The 19,414-nt window shown below is 21.5% G+C and overlaps 1 protein-coding gene across 1 annotated transcript; it reads left to right on the top strand.

The window, feature by feature from the left end:
- Positions 1 to 24: 24 nt before the first annotated feature.
- On the top strand, positions 25 to 18,729 carry LOC122504800 (actin-binding protein IPP-like). Its single transcript, XM_043616048.1, has 7 exons — positions 25 to 250; positions 8,112 to 8,646; positions 13,237 to 13,402; positions 15,631 to 15,977; positions 16,123 to 16,469; positions 16,547 to 16,767; positions 17,763 to 18,729. Exons 1-7 carry the CDS (start codon positions 181 to 183, stop codon positions 17,997 to 17,999), a joined length of 1,923 nt encoding a protein of 640 aa, XP_043471983.1. The 5' UTR covers positions 25 to 180; the 3' UTR covers positions 18,000 to 18,729.
- The last annotated feature ends 685 nt before the right edge of the window (positions 18,730 to 19,414 follow it).

The following is a 19,414-nucleotide window of genomic DNA, read 5'->3' as shown; positions in this document are numbered from 1 at the left end:
GCAGCTAATTTCATGTGTAATATAGGTTGATATTTGACATATGTCATTGTAGTGCAGACTGGAAAGTATTGTCATCAATGCCCAATTTATTATTTATTTTCAAATGACAAACAGTGAATGACGTTATTGACTGTGACTTTGTGGAAAAATTAAAATATAAATAAAAATGTGGCACCAGTGATGCGTTTAAAGGGAAAAAATAACGCCAAGTCTTTTCATAGCGTCTATAAGGTGCTTTCCCGTATATGTCGTAAGTAAATTTAATTAGATAATTACTCCACAGAGCGGATGTAATAAATTGGTCAAGAGTAATTATTCCATTTTCTTTATTTATATGCATTTTAGTCTCTTTTCTTTATATAGACAAAAACAATAACATTCGCGTTTGGTTTTTACAGAATTCAATTAAAACTATTAAATGAACTCACCCCCTTCAAAATAAATACTTGTTTCTTTACACAATTCATAATTTTCAATGTTTTCATAACAAAAATTTCTTTGTTTATTATTTTATGAAATACTAAAATACTCTTTTACGTTCAATTTTGACAGTGGGACCAATATTGTGTTAAGTTGGTCAATTTTAACCTACGCTAATATTTTTATTTATTTTCATTTTCAACTGGTAATAAACTAATTTAATAAGAAATAAAATTTCATCAATTCTCAAAATATTCGTATAAAAATTACATTTTTTACTTCCCCCTTTGTAATTGTATTTTTTTGTCCCATATGAATAATTTCTTCCAGAATAAATAAATTATAAATAAATTAAAAAATAACAGAGGTTTATGTTATTATCTAGCTACAAATGTAGTGTAGATACTTTTGATTTTATGACGAAAGAAATATTTCAAGTTTAATTGATTCAAAAAATAAATAGGGGTCAATAAGTTTCAAGTGGATTATTGATTTCAAGTGGGAAAGAAATTGAATACGTTTCATTGGGCTTTTAAATAAACGTTGATGTAAATATTTGAATCTCTTAAAATTCTTTCAAATATTTTCTGCATTTTGTATATTAATTTTTTAAAACTTTCATAAAATTAAAATTTGTTGTAAACCTGTTGATGTTTATTATGCGATAATAATAGGAAGAAAAATAATTCATTTCTATTAATAAATTGGAGTAGAATATTAAGGGGACTTTCTGGTCAAGGATTTCAAAAAATCGATTTTTCTTTTTTTTGTTGTAAAATGCAGGCTTCGCAGTCACTCATCTACTAAATCCTACTATTTACTACTTTTTTACGTTAGGCTACTATTTGGATACTTTTTTAGATTGTAGCCACTAAAAGCTACTATTTCTGTTTTTTTCACAATTTCCACTATACTTTAAATTCGATAATACTAAAAATCAAAAAACTATTCAAAAAAATTATAATCAAAGATTCAATTATTTTCAAAAAATATTCGAAATTTAATTATTTTCATTAAATTTTGCAATAGAATTCAATTATTAAAAAAATTTTTATAAAATTCATACAAAATTCAATTATTTTCATAAATAATAAAATTTCCACAGGAATTCAATTAATTTAGAATAGCATTTTCAAAGGAATTTCGAAAAAATCAATTATTTAACAATATTTTTGTCCGTAAAAGTCCGTTTTTTTTAAAAACGGTCCGTAAAGTCCGTAATTTCATTCAAAAAGGATGAAAAGTTCGTAAATTGTACGATATAATTTTGAGAATTTTAGAGAAATTACAAATGATTGCAGAAATTCAAATATTTTTAAAAGTAATCAAAATCTTCGCAAAAATTCAATTATGTTCAACATTTTTTTTAAATTCTCGTCAAAATTTCAATTATTTTTAGAAATATTTAAAATTTTTCTCAGAAATTTAATTATTTTCAAAAAATCTAAAAAACATTGTCAACATTTCAATTATCTTTATAAATAAATAGTAAAATTCTTCGACAAAATTCAATTATTTTCAAAAAATTTATTAAAATTCATTACAAAATTTCAATTATTTTCATAATAAACAATATTTATCACACGAATTCAATTATTTTCTAAAGTAATACAATCCAATTATTTTCAAAAATTTTAATAAAATCCATTGCAAAATTTCAATTATTTTCAAAAGTAATAATATTCTTCGCAAAAATTAAATATTGTTCAATATCTACTATTTGCATATAAAATTTGCCAGAAGAATTTAATTATTTAAAAAAGAATTTAATAAAATTCTACAAAATCTTTTAATTATTTTCAAAAAATAATAAAAATTTCACAAGAATTTCATTAATAACAATTTTTTTTTATAAATTTCTTCTCAATCATTCAACTATTTTCATAAATAATAAAATTTTTACGGGGATTCAATTATTTTAGTACCTAAATAATAAATTTTTTTTTTAGGAATTCAATTATTTTCAATAGAATTTTAATCGAATTCCTCGAAAAAATTCTTAAAAATTTTATTAAAATTCGTCCAAAGAATTTAATTATTTAAAAATTTGTTGATAAAATTTTTAATAGGAATTCAATTCCAAGAAACATTCAATTATCCAATAAATTATTTATTTTTGTATTTAAATAATTGAATTCGCAAGGAATTTTCTCATAAACATTGATTTAAAAATAGATTTCAGTTAAAATATCTTAGATTATAATAATTGAATTCTTTCGAAGAATTACATTAAAATTTTTAAAATAATTGAATTTTATTAAGACATTTTTTTAAAATTGTCTTAAAAATAATTGAATTTCTACCAAAAAAAGTTTTATCAAAACTTTTTAAAATGTTTGAATTTCTGCTAAAATTCTGATATTTTTGAAAATAATTGAATTCCTGCGAAGAATTTTATTAAGACTTTTGAAAATAATTGAATCTCTGCAAAGATTTTTATTATTTTACGAAAATATTTAAATTCTTGAGAAAAATTTTATTAAAATTTCTGAAAGTAATTGAAGATCTGCTAAGAATTTTGTTATTTTTAATTTATGCCAAGAATTTTATTAAAATTTTTAAAAATAATTGAATTCCTGTTAATTTTTTACAAGAATTTAATTATTTTTGAAAATTTTAATAAAATTCTTCGAAAGAATTCAATTATTTTCATAAATAATAAAATTCAATGCAGAATTTCAATTATTTTTAATACAATTTTAATCGAATTTCTCGAAAAATGTAATTATTCTTAAAAATTTTATTAAAATTCGTTGATAGAATTCAATTATTTGAAAATTTGTTGATAACGATTTTTTATGGGAATTGAATTTTAAGAAACGTTCAATTATTTAATAAATTATTTTTTTGCATTTTTACATTTAAATTTGTATTTAAATAATTGAATTCTAGTAGAATTTTCTAATAAAACATAAGTAATTTACATAAATTATTCTTCGAATTAATTCAATTATGTCGATAAGTAACACAATTATTCCCGAAAATTCAATTATTTCGAGGCATTTTAATAAAATTCTTTGTAAGAATTAAATTATTTTTTGAAGAAAAAAATTTTTGATGGAAATTTAGGAAAAAGTCAGGAAAATAAAATATTGAATGGAATTTTTGTCAGTTGTTTGAAGTGTCCAAAATGACAATTTCTTTTTAAAGAACTTAATTCTCAAATAACTATCATAAAATTATTTAATGAATAGTTATACTTAAATATTTCAAAATTAATTGAACTTTAAAACAGTTTCGTTTGCAATTTTTATAAATAAATCAACTTCAAAACGTTTTAATTTAAATAGTGAATGTTGTAGACCTTATTGTTAAAATTCAGATAATATTTTTTTTTTTTTTTTTTTTTTTTTTTTAATAGACCAAAGGCCACAAAAATATTATCTGAGTTTTAATTTAAAATTTTATAAAATTTCAATTTTGAATGAATTTCATTAGAAATTTTAAAGAACTTAGGAATTCTAAAATTTCTGAAATTAGTTAAATTGTTTAACAAATATTTAATTAATTATTAAAAATAATGCATTTATAAAAGAATTTTAGTTAAAAACACTAAAAACAACATTGAATTTTGTAGAAGTTTCAAAAAAATTGCAGAAATCCAATTATTTTCAAAAGTACATAATAAAATTCTTCGCAGAAATTCAACTATGTTCGAAAATTTAAAAAAAAATTCTCTTAAAAATTTCAATTATTTTTATAAACAATAAAATTCTTCTCCAAAATTTAATTATTTTCAAAAATTTTAATAAAATTCTTTTCAAAATTTCAATTATTTTCAAAAATTTTCCTGGATTTAAAGATTTTTAATATCAACTATTGTAATAAAGTTTTCCAAAAGAATTAAATTATCAAAAAAAATTTTTGATAAAATCCTACTTAAACATGCAATTATTTTTATAAATAATAAAAAATTTCAGAAGAATTTAATTATTTAAAACAGAATTTACAAAAGTGTTTTTTTGGAACAAAAATCAATTAAATATTTTTTATAAAATTCTTCGCAATAATTCATTCTAGAAATTCAATTATTTTCATCAATTTTAATAAAATTCTTTGCAAAATTTAATTACTTTCATAAATAACAATATTCATTACAAAAAGAATTCATTAATTTTCATAAATATGATAAAATTCTTTGCAGAAATTTAATTATTGAAAAGGTTTCTCTACTTTACGATATAATTAAACTATTTTCTAGAATTTGAATAAAATTTTTTGGCAAAATTCAATTATTTTTCTTAAATAAGAAAATCCAGTTCAATGTTTTTAAATATCTATTATTTTAATCCAATTTTCAAAAACAATTTAATTATTTAAAAAAAAATTAATTAAATTTTACGCAAACATTTAATTATTTTCATAAATTATAAAAATTTCACAGAAACTCAATTATTTTTAGTAGAATTTTTTCGGTGTTTTTGAAAAATGAAATTATTCATAAAAATTTTATTCAAATTTGTCGAAATAATTTAATTATTTAAAAATTTGTTTAATTATTTTCATGAATAATAAAAAATTTCATGAGAATTCAATTATTTTTAATACAATATTTTTCGAATTTCTCGAAAAATTATATTATTTATAAAAATTTCATTTAAATTCGTCGAACGAATTAAATTTTTAAAAATTTATTTAATTATTTTCATAAATAATAACAATTTTATATAAATTCAATAAATTTTTAATACAATTTTTTCGAATATCTCAAAAAATGAAATTATTCTTAAAAATTTTATTTAAATTCGTCGAAAGAATTCAATTATTTAAATATTTGTTGATAAAATTCTTTATGAGAATTGAATATCAAGAAATATTCAATATTATTCAATAAATTATTTATTTTTATTTAAATAATTGAATTCTCGTTGAATTTTGTAATAAAAATTAATTCAAAAATTAATTTTAGTTTAAATTTTATTGATAATAATTAAATATAAAAATCATTACAGCATGAATTTTTAGAAATAATTGAATTTTCAAAAGGTTTCATATTAAAATCTTTAAAAATTTGAATTTTTCATACTTTTAACTAAGAATTCGGTAGAATTAATTTTTTTAAAAAAAAAGTTTAGTTGAATTTTTTTAAAAATTATTTAAAGTTTTTATTTTCTAAGATATATTCAAATGAGGAATTTTCGAATAATTGTAATTTCGTTAAATTGAATTGCAGAAAAATGGATTTGAAAATTCTCAAAAAACTTTTTGAAAAAATATTTAAAATAATTGATTTAATAAAGAAGAATTTTAGTTGAAAATTCTCAAAAATAGTAATTGATGTTTTTTTTGTTTGCCTCGTAAACTATGAAATTACCACGAATTTTAATACAAAACCTTGAATTTTTTCTATTTCAGACAATAATTTCTTTTTAAATAACTTAATTTTCATAAATACTAGATTGATAAAAGAATTTTAGTTAAAAATACTAAAAAAAATTGAATTTTGGAAAAGTTACAAATAATTCCAGAAATTTAATTATTTTCAAAAGTAATAAAATTTTTCGCAGAAATTCAATTATATTCAAAAATTAAAAAAAATTCTGGTCATTTCAATTATATCTTTAAAAATAATAAAATTCTTCTCCGAAATTCAATTATGTTAAAAAATTTAAAAAAAATTCTCGTCAAAATTTCAATTATCTTTTTAAATAATACATTTCTTCTACGAAATTCAATTATTTTTAAAAACTTTAATAAAATTCTAGGCAAAATTTTAATTATTGTTATAATTAATAAAATTCTTCTTCAAAATTCAATTATTTTTAAAAATTTTAATAAAATTCTTGGCAAAATTTCACAGAAATTCAATTATTTACAAAATTTTAAATAAATTTCTTCGAAATAATTCAATTATTTTCATAAATAATAAAATTTTCACTAGAATTCAATTATTTAATATAAAAAATTTCAAAAAAATTTTCGAAAAATATCAATTATTTAAAAAGAATTTTATAAAATTCGTCGCAGGAATTCAATTATTAAAAAAAAAATTTAACAAAGTTCTTTTCAAGAATTCAATTATTTTTAGAAATAGTAAAATTCTTCACCGAAATTCAATTATTTTTAAAAAGTTGAATAAAATTCGTTGGAAGAATTAAATTATTTTCAAAAGGAATAAAATTCTTTGCAGAAATTCAATTATGTTCAAAAATTTTAAAAAAATTCTTTTCAAAATTTCAATTATCTTTATAAATAATAAAATTCTTTAATATTCAATTATTTTAAAAAATTTTTTTTAAACTCTCGTCAAAATTTCAATTACTGTTATAATTAATAAAATTCTTCTTCAAAATTCAATTATTTTTAAAAACTTGAATAAAATTCTTGTTAAAATTTTACAGGAATTCAATAATTTACAAGATTTTTAATTAATTTCTTCGAAATAAATCAATTATTTTCATAAATAATAAAATTTTTATATGAGTTGAATTATTTAAAATATAAAATTTCAAAAAATTTTTCGAAAAAAATCAATTATTTAAAAAGATTTTTATAAAATTCGTCGCATGAATTCAATTATTTAAAAAAAATTTAACAAAGTTCTTTTCAAGGATTCAATTATTTTTATAAATAATAAAATTCTTCACTGAAATTCAATTATTTTAGAAAAATTTTAATAAAACTTTTGGGAAAAGTTTTAATTATTTTCATAAATAATAAAACTTATCGCAGGATTTTAATTAATTTTTGATACAATATTTTAATCAAATTCCTCGATAAATGTAATTATTCTTAAAAATTTCATTAAAATTTGTCAAAATAATTGAATTATTTAAAAATTTGTTGATAAAATTCTTTAGGAGAATTCAATTTTAACAAACATTCAATTATTCAATAAATTATTTATTTTTTAATTTAAATAATTGAATTCTTCTAGAATTTTCTAATAAAAATTGATTAAATAATGAATTACCGAATAATCGATTTATTATTTATGAAAATAATTTAATTATTGCAACGAATTTTATTACAATTTTTTCAAATAATTGAATTTTTTTGAGAAAATTTACTACTTTTTAAAAATAATTGAATTCTTGCGAAGAAATTTATTAGGATTTTTGTAAATAATAAAATTTTTTTTGAACAATTTTATGGTAATTTAAATTATAACAAAACATGAAGAAGGCGATCACTCCGAGTCTTGGACTCGGAGTGATCGCCTTCTTTATGTTTTGTAATAATATTCTTATATAAATTGTTGAATTTCAAAAAGGTTTGAATTTGAATGTATATTGTAGAATTTTAATTCCTATGGAAAAATAATAATGATTAAATATTTATTTAAAAAAGAAATTATTCATGTTTTCGAATAATTTTACAATTAATGAAATTTGTAAATAAATGTAATAGAACATTTTTTCAGTTTCTAATAATTTTTAGAGTGAATCAGAATATTTTTTAGGGTCAGGGAAAAAGTGAGAATTTTGTCTGTAAATCAGGGAAAAATAAAATTAAATATTTGTGGCAACCCTGTGTTTTCGAATAATCTTACAATTAAAAAAATCGTGAATAAATGTAATAGAAGAAATTCTTGGGTATCTAATAATTTTTAGAGTGAATCAGAATATTCTGTAGGGTCAGGGAAAAAGTCTGGAAATGAAGGAAAAGTCAATCCTGATTAAGTAATACATAAATATATTAATGATTTTAGAGCAGTAAATATATTTGATTAAAAAATGTTTAATTTCCAGGAGCCGTGGACAAAGGTCAACTCGATGGTTTCATGGCTGATGGTGCAGTTCCTTCTTTAAAAAATGGCAATAATTCGAAAACCGCAGGATATGCGAACCAAAATAGCAACGTTAATCACACCCCCGAAGTGTCGAACACGGTACAAACAATGGGCCAATACGCTCCGAAAATCTTAAGGAATTTACAAGCTCAAAGATTGAAAAACCAATTCACTGATGTGTGTCTTGTCGCTGGAGATTGTGTGATTCGAGCTCACAAATTAGTTCTGGCGGCAGGCAGTGCTTATTTTAACGCAATGTTCACCAGTGGATTGGTTGAGGGACAACAAGATTCTGTCGAAATTCATTCAGTTTCATCAAAAATACTCTCAATGCTCGTCGACTTCATTTACACTGGAAATATCGATATTACTCAGGACAATGTTCAGGAGCTTTTCGCCGCTGCTGATATGTTAGAATTAGAGGAAGTTGTTTCTGGATGTACCGCTTACCTCGAACAACAACTCCATTGTTCTAATGCCCTTGGAATTTACAGGTATTTTTTATTTCCTTCAAAACAAAAAGCACAGGCTTCACAGTCTGTCCCCTATTTCCCTAAAAGTCCCCTTTTTTTTTAATTTTGGCCCCTAAACGTACCCTATTTTCAAAATTCCCCCTATTTTTTTCTTTTATCTTTTAATCATGAATTCACACCAAATTTAGCTTTGTAAACTATTGAACTGACACTAATTCTAATACAAAACCTTCAAAAAAATTTTCTATTTCTCACAAGAATGAATTTTTTAATATTATTTAATTATTACAAAAGTTTTAATGCAATTATCTTGATAAATAACAAAATTCTTCACAGAAATTCAATAATTTTTAGGAATTTTAATAAAATTCTTTACAAAATTCAATTATTTTCATAAGTTAAAATATTCATCCCAAGAATTCAATTATTTTCAAAAGTAATGAAATTCTTCTAAGAAATTCAATTTTTTAAAAAAATTTTCACGAATATCTCGTCAAGAATTCAATTATCTTTATATATAGCAAAATTTTTCGACGAAAATTCAATTATTTTCAAAAATTTATAAAAATCTTTACAAAAGTTCAATATTACTTTCAAAAGTTTTTTGCAATTCAATAATATTCAATATCTACTATTTCTATAAAATGTATCAACACATTTAATTATAGAAAAAACTTTTTGATACAATTCTACAAAAAAATTCTATTATTTTCATATAAATAATAAAATTTCATTTGCGAATTCAATTATTTTCATCGCAGAATTTCAAATATTTGTAATACAATTTTAAAAAAATTCCTTGAAAAATGCAATTATTATTAAAAATTTTATTGAAACTTGAGGAAAGATTTCAATTTTTAAAAAAATTCAATTATTCAATAAAACAATAAAATTCGTTGCAATAATTCAAATATTTTCATATATAAATAACATTTAATTCGTCGCAGAAAATCAATTATTTTCAAAAATTTTTAAGTAATTTTGCAAAAGAATTCAATAAACTTGATAAATTATAATATATATATATATATATATATATATATATATATATATATATATATATTATTATTATATATTATATATTATATTATTATTATTTCAATTATTTTGATAAATATCAAAATTCCAAGAATTAAATTTTTTTGAAAAGTAATTAAATACTTTGCAAAAATTAAATTATTTTTAAAATTTTTTAAAAATTCTCGTCAAGAATTAAATTATCTTTATAAATAGATAGGAAAATTCTTCTCAAGAATTAAATTATTGTCAAAAATTTTTTAAAAATTCTTTTTCAAGAAGTCAATTATTTTCAAAAATTTTAATAAAATTCTTCTTATGAGTTCAATTGTTTTCAAAAATTATTATTTAAATTCTTCTCAGGAATTCAATTATTTTTAAAAAATTTAATAAATTGGATTATTTGTGAAGTATAATTGAATTCTTGCAAAAAATTTTTTAAAATAATTACATTTTTCGAAGAATTCATTAAAAATTTTATTAAAAATAATTGAAATCCTACGAAAAATTTTATTATTCATGAAAATAATTGAATTCTTGCGAACGATTTTATTAGAATGTTTTAAAATAATTGAATTTCCAAGAAGAAATTTATTACTTTTAAGAATAATTGAATTCTTGTGATGAATACTGTTATTTATGAAAATAATTGAATGTTTGCAAAGAATTTTATTAAAATGCCTCAAAATAAGTGAATTTTCGGGAATAATTTTGTTATTTATCTTTAATAATTGACTCATTTCGAAGAATTATTGATGTAAATAATTGAATTCTTGTGAAAAATTTTATTAAAATCTAAAAGAATAATTTAATTATTTAATTCAAAAAAAATTTATTTAAATATTTGAAAATAATTGAATTCCTGCGAAAAATGCTAAAATTTTTGTAAATAAAATTGAATTCTTCCAAAGAAGTTTAAAAAACATTGTTTTAAATAATTAGTTGCTAATATTTTTATTATTTACGAAAATAATATTGAACTATTTCAAAAAATATTATTAAAATATTTAAAAAGAATAGAATTTCTGTGAAAAATTTTGTTTTTTTAAATAATTGAATTCTTTATAAGAATTTTATAAACATTGTTTTAAATAATTAATTTTTTCGAAATATGTATAATAAATATTATGAAAATTTTATTTTTAAAAAATTGAATTCTTGTGTGAATCTTGAATTCTGAAAATAATTGAATTCTTGCTTTGAATTTTAACAAACATTTTTTTTAAATTGAATTTCCATGAAAAATGTCATTCTTAGTGAAAGTAATTGAAGGCTTCAGAGTCTGTCCCCTATTTCCCTAAAAGTTCCCTTTTTTTAATTTTGGCCCCTAAACGTACCCAATTTTCAAAATTTCCACTAAATTTCCCCTATTTTTTTTCTTTAATCTTTTAATGATGAATTCACACCAAATTTAGCAAAGTGCCGTTGAAACTTTCAATTGGAAACTTTTGTTTTGAAAATTATTTTCATAAATATTTTTTAATTCGTCGCAGGAAATTAATTATTTTCAATAATTTTTCAATAATTCTGCAATAGAATTTAATTATCTTGATAACCAACAAAATTCTTCCCATAAAATCAATTATTTTAAGGATTCTTAATAAAATTCTTTTCCAAAATTCAATTATTTTGATAAATATCAAAATTCTTCTCAAGAATTCAATTATTGTCAAAAATTTTAATTAAATTCTTGGCAAAATTTTAATTATTTAAACAAAATGTAATAAAATACTTTGCACGAATTCAATTATTTTTATAAATTTTAATTAATATCTCGTTAAGAATTCAATTATTTTTGTAAATAGCAAAATTTTTCGCCAAAAATTTAATTATTTTCAAAAATTGAAATAAAATTCTTTGCCAAATTTCAATTATTTTCAAAAGTTTATCGTAATTCAACGAATTTCAATATTAACTATTTTCATAAAATTTGTCAACAGATTTAATTATAGAAAAAACTTTTTATACAATTCTGCGAAAAGATTCAATTATTTTCATAAATAATAAAATTTCATTTACGAATTTAATTATTTTCATCGCAAAATTTCAAATATTTTTAAAACAATTTTAAATAAATTCCTTGAAAAATGCAATTATTATTAAAAATTTTATTAAAACTTGAGAAAAGAATTCAATTTTAAGAAACATTCAATTATTCAATAAAACAATGAAATTCGTTGCAATAATTCAAATATTTTCATAAATAACATTTAATTCGTCGCAGAAAATCAATTGTTTTCAATTTACATTTTTCTTATTAATTAAATTATTTAAAAAAATTTTAATAAAATTCTTCAAAAACTTTTCAATTATTTTCAAAAATTGTTATAAAATTCTTTAATATAATAAATTTCATTAAAATTTTAATTAAATTCCTTAAAAGAAATTAAATATTTTCAAAAGTTGTTAATACAATTCTTCGTAAAAATTAAATTTTAAGAAACATTCAATACTATTTATTTTTTTATTTAAATAATTGATTTCTCGTAGAATTAAATTATTATTTTTCGTATTTTTAACTAACAATTCTGTAGAATTAATTTTTTTTTAAAAAAGTTTAATTGAATAGTAATTGATATTATTGATTTAAAGGAGAATTTTAGTTAATAATTCTAGAAAATGTTAATTGAATTGAAATGATAGAAATAATTTTGAAGAAATTACAGTAACAATATTCTTATAATAATAAAATAATGATTTTATCAGTCGGTCATCTTTATATTTTATAATAATATTCTTATGAGTTGTTCAATTTGAAAAAGTTTGAATTTGAAATTTTTTAACACCTTAATTCCAATGAAAAAAAAAATGATTAAATATTTATTTTAAATAAAAACTATTAATGTTTTCGAATAATTTTACTTTTGATGAAATTTGTAAATAAATTTAATAGAATATTTTTTTGAGTATCTAATAATTTTTAGAGTGAATCCAGAATATTCTTTAGGGTCGGGGAAAAAGTGAAAGTTGTGTTTGGAAATCAGGGAAAAATGAAGTTAAATTTTTGTGGCAACCCTGTATAAATAAATTATATTTTTATCTTTATTTAACCAATTTTTATGGTCCCTTAAAAGTCCCCTATTTTTTAATTTTCAGTCCCCTATTTCCCCTAAAATACTTTTCAAATTGAATTTCAGTTAAAATATTAGATAATTTAATATCAAAAGATTTTTAAATTGAAATATTTAAAAATTATAATTGTTGTAAAACTAATAATATTTGGGAAAATTATTAATTTACTATTTTCCTAAAAAATGATTAAAGTGTTAAATAATAATTAAATTTTTTTTAAGAATTTCAATGAAAAATATGATTTAATTTTAGAAGAATAGAAATACAGCTGTAATTTTTAGAAATAGTTAAATTTCAAAAAGGTTTTACATTGAAATCATTTAAAATATTTTACTTCCTGTGGAAAAAATAGGTATTTAAATATTTTTGTGAAAAAAATTATTCTTTTTTTAAATGTAATTTAATATAAGAATTAAATTACTTATTTAAAGAAATAAAAAGTTAAATAAGGAAATTAATAATTAAAAGTTATTTAATATGTATTTAATTTTGCTAAAAGTGATTAAACACGTTCTTTTTCAGATTTGCCGAAGCACACAATAGTTCAAATCTTTTGGAGACTGCCTTACGCTTTATTCAAGTCAATTTTCCTCGAGTGTCACAAGAGGAAGAATTTTTGGACCTGCCAAAGGAATACCTCGTTCGATTCCTTAGTAGCGAATATATTCACATCGATACCGAATTTCAGGTGTGTATACTCAAATATATAACAAAAGCGAAATGCATGCGAATATTATATTAGGTAAAAAAGAGGATTTTATTTTTCAAAAGCGGGATTCAAATTAACAGGGTTGCCACAGGTCAGGAAAATCGGGGAATTCAGGGAATTCAAGGAAAAGTCAGGGAAAATAAAATTGATCAGGGAAATCAGGGATTTTTATTAAAATACTGGAAAAAATTGAATTTTGGAGAAGTTACAAATGATAGAAATTCAATTATTTTCAAAAGTAATAAAATTCTTCGCAGATATTCAATTATGTTCAAAAATTAAAAAAAAATTCTCATCAAAATTCAATTATTTTTAAAAATAATAAAATTCTTCTCTAAATTTCAATTATTTTCAAAAATTTTAATAAAATTCTCTGAAAATTTCAATTATTTTCAAAAAATTTTTCTCAATTCAAAGATTTTCAATATCTAATATTTCAATAAAATTTTTCAAAAGAATTCAATTATTAAAAAAAAAGGTTGATAAAATTTTAAGCAAACTTTGCAATAATTCAATTATTTTCATAAATAATAACATTTTTTTTACAAAAATTCAATTATTTTCATAATTAATAAAACTCATCATAGAATTTCAATTATTTTTGATACAATTTTAATTGAAATCCTCGAAAAATTTAATTATTTTTGAAAATTTTATTAAAATTCCTCAAAAAAATTCAAATTCTTTGTTAATATTCTTTATGATAATTCAATTTCGAGAAACATTAATTTATTCAATAAATTATTTTATTTTTGTATTTAAATAATTGAATTCTCGTAGAATTTTCCAATAAAAATTTATTTAAAAATGAATATCAATTAAAATTTTAGATAATAATTGAATATTAAAAGCAATTATAAAATTGTATTAAAAATAATTGAAATCCTGTGAAGAATTTTATTAATTTATAAAAGTAATTGAATTCTTGCAATGAATTTTTTCAAATTTTTTTTTAAATAATTGAAATAATGTAAAGAATCTTATTATTTATGAAAATAATTGAATCCCTGCAACGAATTTTATTATTTTTTTTTAAACAATTGAATTCTTTTGAGAACTTTTACTAAAAATAGTAGATTTTGAAAATATTTGAATTTTAGCGAAGAATTTCATTATTTGTGAAATGTAATTTAATTCTTGAAAAAAATCATTGAAGATATTTCAAGAATTTCAAGAATTTTATTATTATTTTTACAAATAATTAAATTTCAGAGAAGAATTTAATATTTATAAAAATAATTAAAATTTTGAACAGATTTCTTTAAAAATGTTTAAAAGTAATTGAATTTTGCAGAAGAATTTTGATATTTATAAAAATAATTGAAATTGTGAGGAGAATTTAAAATAATTTTTTGAAAATAATTGAATTTTAGCGAAGAATTTTCGTACTTTTGAAGATAATTGAATTTTGTGTTAGAATTTTATCAGAACTTTTGAAAATAATTAAATTTCCATAATGAATTTTATTATTTATAAAATTTTGCCAGTTTTAAATAAAATTTTTGAACATAATTGAATTTCTGCGAAGAATTTTATTACCTATGAAAATAATTGAATTTCAGAGAAGAAGTTTATTATTTATAAAGATAATTGAAATTTTGACAAGAATTTTATTAAATTTTTTTTAAATAATTAAATTTAGGAGAAGAATTTTATTATTTATAAAAATATTTTAAATTTTAAAGAGAATTTTAAAAAAAAATGTTAAAAATACCTAATTGAGGCTCCGGATTTTAAAAGGGCACTTTTACCATTTAAAATCAATGCTAAAAGTGCCCTTTTAAGATCCGGAGCCTCAGTTAAAATTTTGCTTCGAATTTTATTAAATTTTATTCCGGATTGTTTGATATTAAAGTACATATGTGTTGTCGAGAAATGTGATTTTGTACAATTTTGACAATTTCGTGTTTCTTTTTTGTCGTTTTTTCTAAAATTCCAAGCGACTTTTTTTCGACTTTTTTGCAAATTTTATGCGATTTTGCGTGACTTTTGTTGTGAATTTATGCGACTAAAGCGACTTTTTTTGAGTCTTAAAGTCGATCCGAGCCCTGCACCCATTCTGACACTCATATATCAATCTCGTTACAAAGTTGAAAAATAGTTCAATGTCTCTAAAAGATAGTTTTTTCTTGATAACAAGAACAAGTGATTGAATCTTAAAAAATTGAGTAAACATTAATTGTGAAATGATGATGAACTTGTTTCAGGTCTTCCAAGCAGCGTATAACTGGATTACGCAGGATATATCTGCTAGGAGATGTTATGTTTTTGAAATCTTAGGTCACATAAGGCTGCGACTTTGCTCTTTGGCTCGCCTGGAGCAAACGATACTTGATTGCAAAGATGCTAGTCTGATAGTAGCATTGCGATCAATTCAGAAAGACTTAATTTCCAACAAAGGCTGCCTTGTACCATTGCACGCTCAACCGAGAATCTGTGCTAAGAAAAACATCTTGGTTATCGGTGGTTCGAAGAGGGAACACTGTCCCGACAGTTGGGCTCGTGCTGCCGAAAGTACTTACGAAACCATTGACAAATATGATACATTTACCGGGTGAGATATAATCAGGAATTATGATTTTGAAAAAAAATTATTAACTTTTCAAATCCTGGTTGCTATTTTGGGTCTGATATTTTTAATACACTAGAAGTTTCAACTGCTTGGGGATTGGATAATAAACAGTATTGTATTATTTTAGAGAGTGGAGCGAGGTGGCGCCGATTGGAATAGGTAGAATTCTACCAGGTGTTGCTTTATTAGATGGTAAGGTTTATGTTGTTGGAGGTGAATTGGAATCTTGTATAATCGCAAACGGAGAATGTTACAATCCCCGTGACGATGTTTGGACCTCAATTGCATGTATGGAAGAGCCCAGATGTGATTTTGGATTATGTGCCTTGGATAATAGTTTATACGCATTTGGCGGTTGGGTTGGAGAAGATATTGGGCGTTCAATTGAAATTTACGATCCGATATCCAATACTTGGACGTTAGATGGAGAACTTCCAGAACCCAGATTTAGCATGGGTGTCGTTGCGTATGAAGGTAAAATTCTAGTTCTTGAATAATAAAGCTCTTATAATTAAATACTGGATTTATTTTTAAACTATGATTTTCTACAGGACTTATTTATGTTGTCGGTGGATGTACTCATGTTAGTCGACATCATCAAGAAGTTATGAGCTATAATCCGGTTAATAAAAAATGGAAATATTTAGCTCCATTACTAACACCACGTTCACAAATGGGAATTACCGTTCTTGATGGTTACATCTACGTCGTTGGTGGTACTAACAAAAATCACGAGGTACTTACCTCTGTCGAGCGATATTCTTTTAAAAAGGTACAGCATAATTTCAAAAAATTTAATCTTTCTTTTTTCATTATCGTTTTTAACCAATTTCGTCCGAGAAGTCCGTTTTTCCCTTTTACATTTTACTTATCATTTTCACAGACGGTGGGCTAAAAAAATTACAATTTGATGTTATTTAGCAATATTATAAACAATTTGAAAACTACGGGCCAAAGTGGAAGCAAAAAATTTATTTTCATCAATTCTTTTTTTTGGGAGGGTAAAAATGGATACTAAAAGTAAAAAACTGAATTCAAAATTATTTTGCAATGCTTAAGAATGTTATAAACAATTTGCAAAACATGAAATAGAATGGTAGAAAAATAAATAAGTATATAGATTATTCTCCGTGAAATTTTCACTAAAAATCTTTTTTAATTTAAACAATTTCAAACAATTAAAACAATTTATAAATAATAAAATATTTAAAGCAATTCAATTACATCAAATGCAACTTTTATTAAAGTTTTAAAATAGATTTTAATAAATCTACAAAAAATTACTATCTACAAAAAAAATGAAAAAAATTTTTACGAAACATTATAAAATGATATAGTTTGACTTTTAATTATGTTCTGACAGTTGGCTATGCCTCAAGTCATTTAAGAAGAAGAAGAAGAAGACTTTTAATGACTACAACTCAAATAAAAAAATTTTGTTCCTTGTCCAACTCATGGGACACCTTGAGAAGGATGTCCACAACATATACCAATAGTTGATTTTCTTTTTTCTTGTCACTGAATTTTAATAAATTGTTGAGTCAAAAATTTTGCAAAAATTTAGAACTGAAGTTATTAGTAGGATAAGAAAAAGAATAAATATTTTTTATTTTATGAAAATTGAGGAAAAAACAAGTTTTGTAGTCGTCAAATTTTTCAATAGCTATTTTTTTACTACTTTCTTCAGTCTTAGAGCAACTTTTTAAAAATGAATTATCGAATGCGAAGCCTGGTATATTTTGATACATAAAATGGTAAATTTTACAGAACGAATGGACAACGGTCGCTCCAATGAAAGTTGGCAGGTCATATCCTGCCGTAGCAGCGGCTGATGGTCGACTTTATGTAATAGGCGGCGATCAGTCACAAGAAATTAATTTTTACAGAACGCAAATCACCATTTCTACCGTTGAATGTTACGATCCAAATTCCGATACATGGCACGAATGCGCATCTCTTCCAACTAGTCGAGGAGAAGCGGCAGCGATCATCGCACCATTCTGATTACAGTTTTATATTTGTCAAATCAATATAATCATCGAACTATCTACATTCATCTAATTAAGAGCTGTCCAACTTTTAGAGGCCTTGCAAATTTTAAAAATTACCGAATTTTACGAATTCTAATCTAAAATAAGGTGTACATAATATTTAAACTCAAGAAATGAAACATTCATCGTAATAGTGTATTTTTTCAATACTTCGGGGAATTGAAAGTGTAGAAATTACCTTTATTTTTACTATTTTAATTTTAATATAATAAAATCGTTGCAATAAATGTTTGAAAAATTTCAAAACATTCACTTACATTTATATAAAAATTTCATTAAATAATTTAATAATAATAATAGATTTATTTTACAACCGAAAATCAGAAGCGAAATTTTATTTGATAATAAGTAATAAGACTCAAATAATTTTTAAGTATTTTATCGGGCAGAAAATTATGAAAAATAACGTCAGGTTGGACAGCTCTTTATGATAAAATAACTGGTATTGTGCAAATGAAAATTGATATGAAAATGTGAATGGGACTAGAGATACATTTATTAAATTTTAATTCAATTTATTTACACAATTTTTAGAAGCTTTTATATAACTCCGTTGTCAATTTTTTTCTCTACAATATCTACAAATAGAACTTAAAATATATTTCACATGAAAGAATTTTTTTATCAGTTTGATTGTAATTCAAATATATATAATATGTGACTGTCCACGAGAAAACAAGGCTTAGGTCCAAAAAATCAATTTTGATTTTTTTATGGTAATCGACAGATTTTATGTTGCTTTTTCAAATGCAAAAGTCAAAAGTTAAAAATATCAATTACTTTCGACAATATATCGTTTTAAAGATGGGTATGTTAAGCGTAGTTAACCTCAATCGTTGACTCTCCACGATAAAACACGGCTTAGGTCGAAAAAATCAATTTGAGTTTTTTATGGTAATCGACAGATTTTATGTTGCTTTTTCAAATGCAAAAGTCAGAAGTTAAAAATATCAATTACTTTCGACAATATATCGTTTTAAAGATGGGTATGTCAAGCGTAGTTAACTTCAATCGTAGTACTTCAATCGCTCGCCCTGTGAAATTCACGTTTGGGAGCTAAGCCTTGTTTTCTCGTGGACAGTCACATATGTCTTTTAATAAGTATACTTTTTATACTTTTAATTAAATTGAAAAATTCTTTAATAAAATAAGTTATGAAAAATCTCTTGTCCCAACTTTTGTGAGACGTCGAATTCGCTTCTAATATTCGCGAATTATTTAAAATTAATGATTCTTTTAAGCGGTTTGTAGAAAACCTGGTATTTTTTGTACAACTGTGAAATAATGTCGATTTTTTATAAGTTTAAAATAGTAGAAATAATTTCAGAATATAAATTGAGGACTGCAAGTACATGTATATATATATAA

The sequence above is a fragment of the Leptopilina heterotoma genome, unplaced genomic scaffold, assembly GCF_015476425.1.
Source record: "Leptopilina heterotoma isolate Lh14 unplaced genomic scaffold, ASM1547642v1 Lhet_32, whole genome shotgun sequence".
Classification (NCBI taxonomy): Eukaryota; Metazoa; Arthropoda; class Insecta; order Hymenoptera; family Figitidae; genus Leptopilina; species Leptopilina heterotoma.
This window is presented reverse-complemented; position numbering and strand designations above follow the sequence as displayed.

Bases quoted from the DNA above. Each gene is read 5' to 3' on its own strand.
- LOC122504800 (XM_043616048.1), top strand. From the start codon at position 181: ATGCGTTTAAAGGGAAAAAATAACGCCAAGTCTTTTCATAGCGTCTAT. The intron at 251-8,111 runs GTAAGTAAATTT...TTTAATTTCCAG, and splicing joins GGTGCTTTCCCGTATATGTC to GAGCCGTGGACAAAGGTCAA. The intron at 8,647-13,236 runs GTATTTTTTATT...GTTCTTTTTCAG, and splicing joins AATGCCCTTGGAATTTACAG to ATTTGCCGAAGCACACAATA.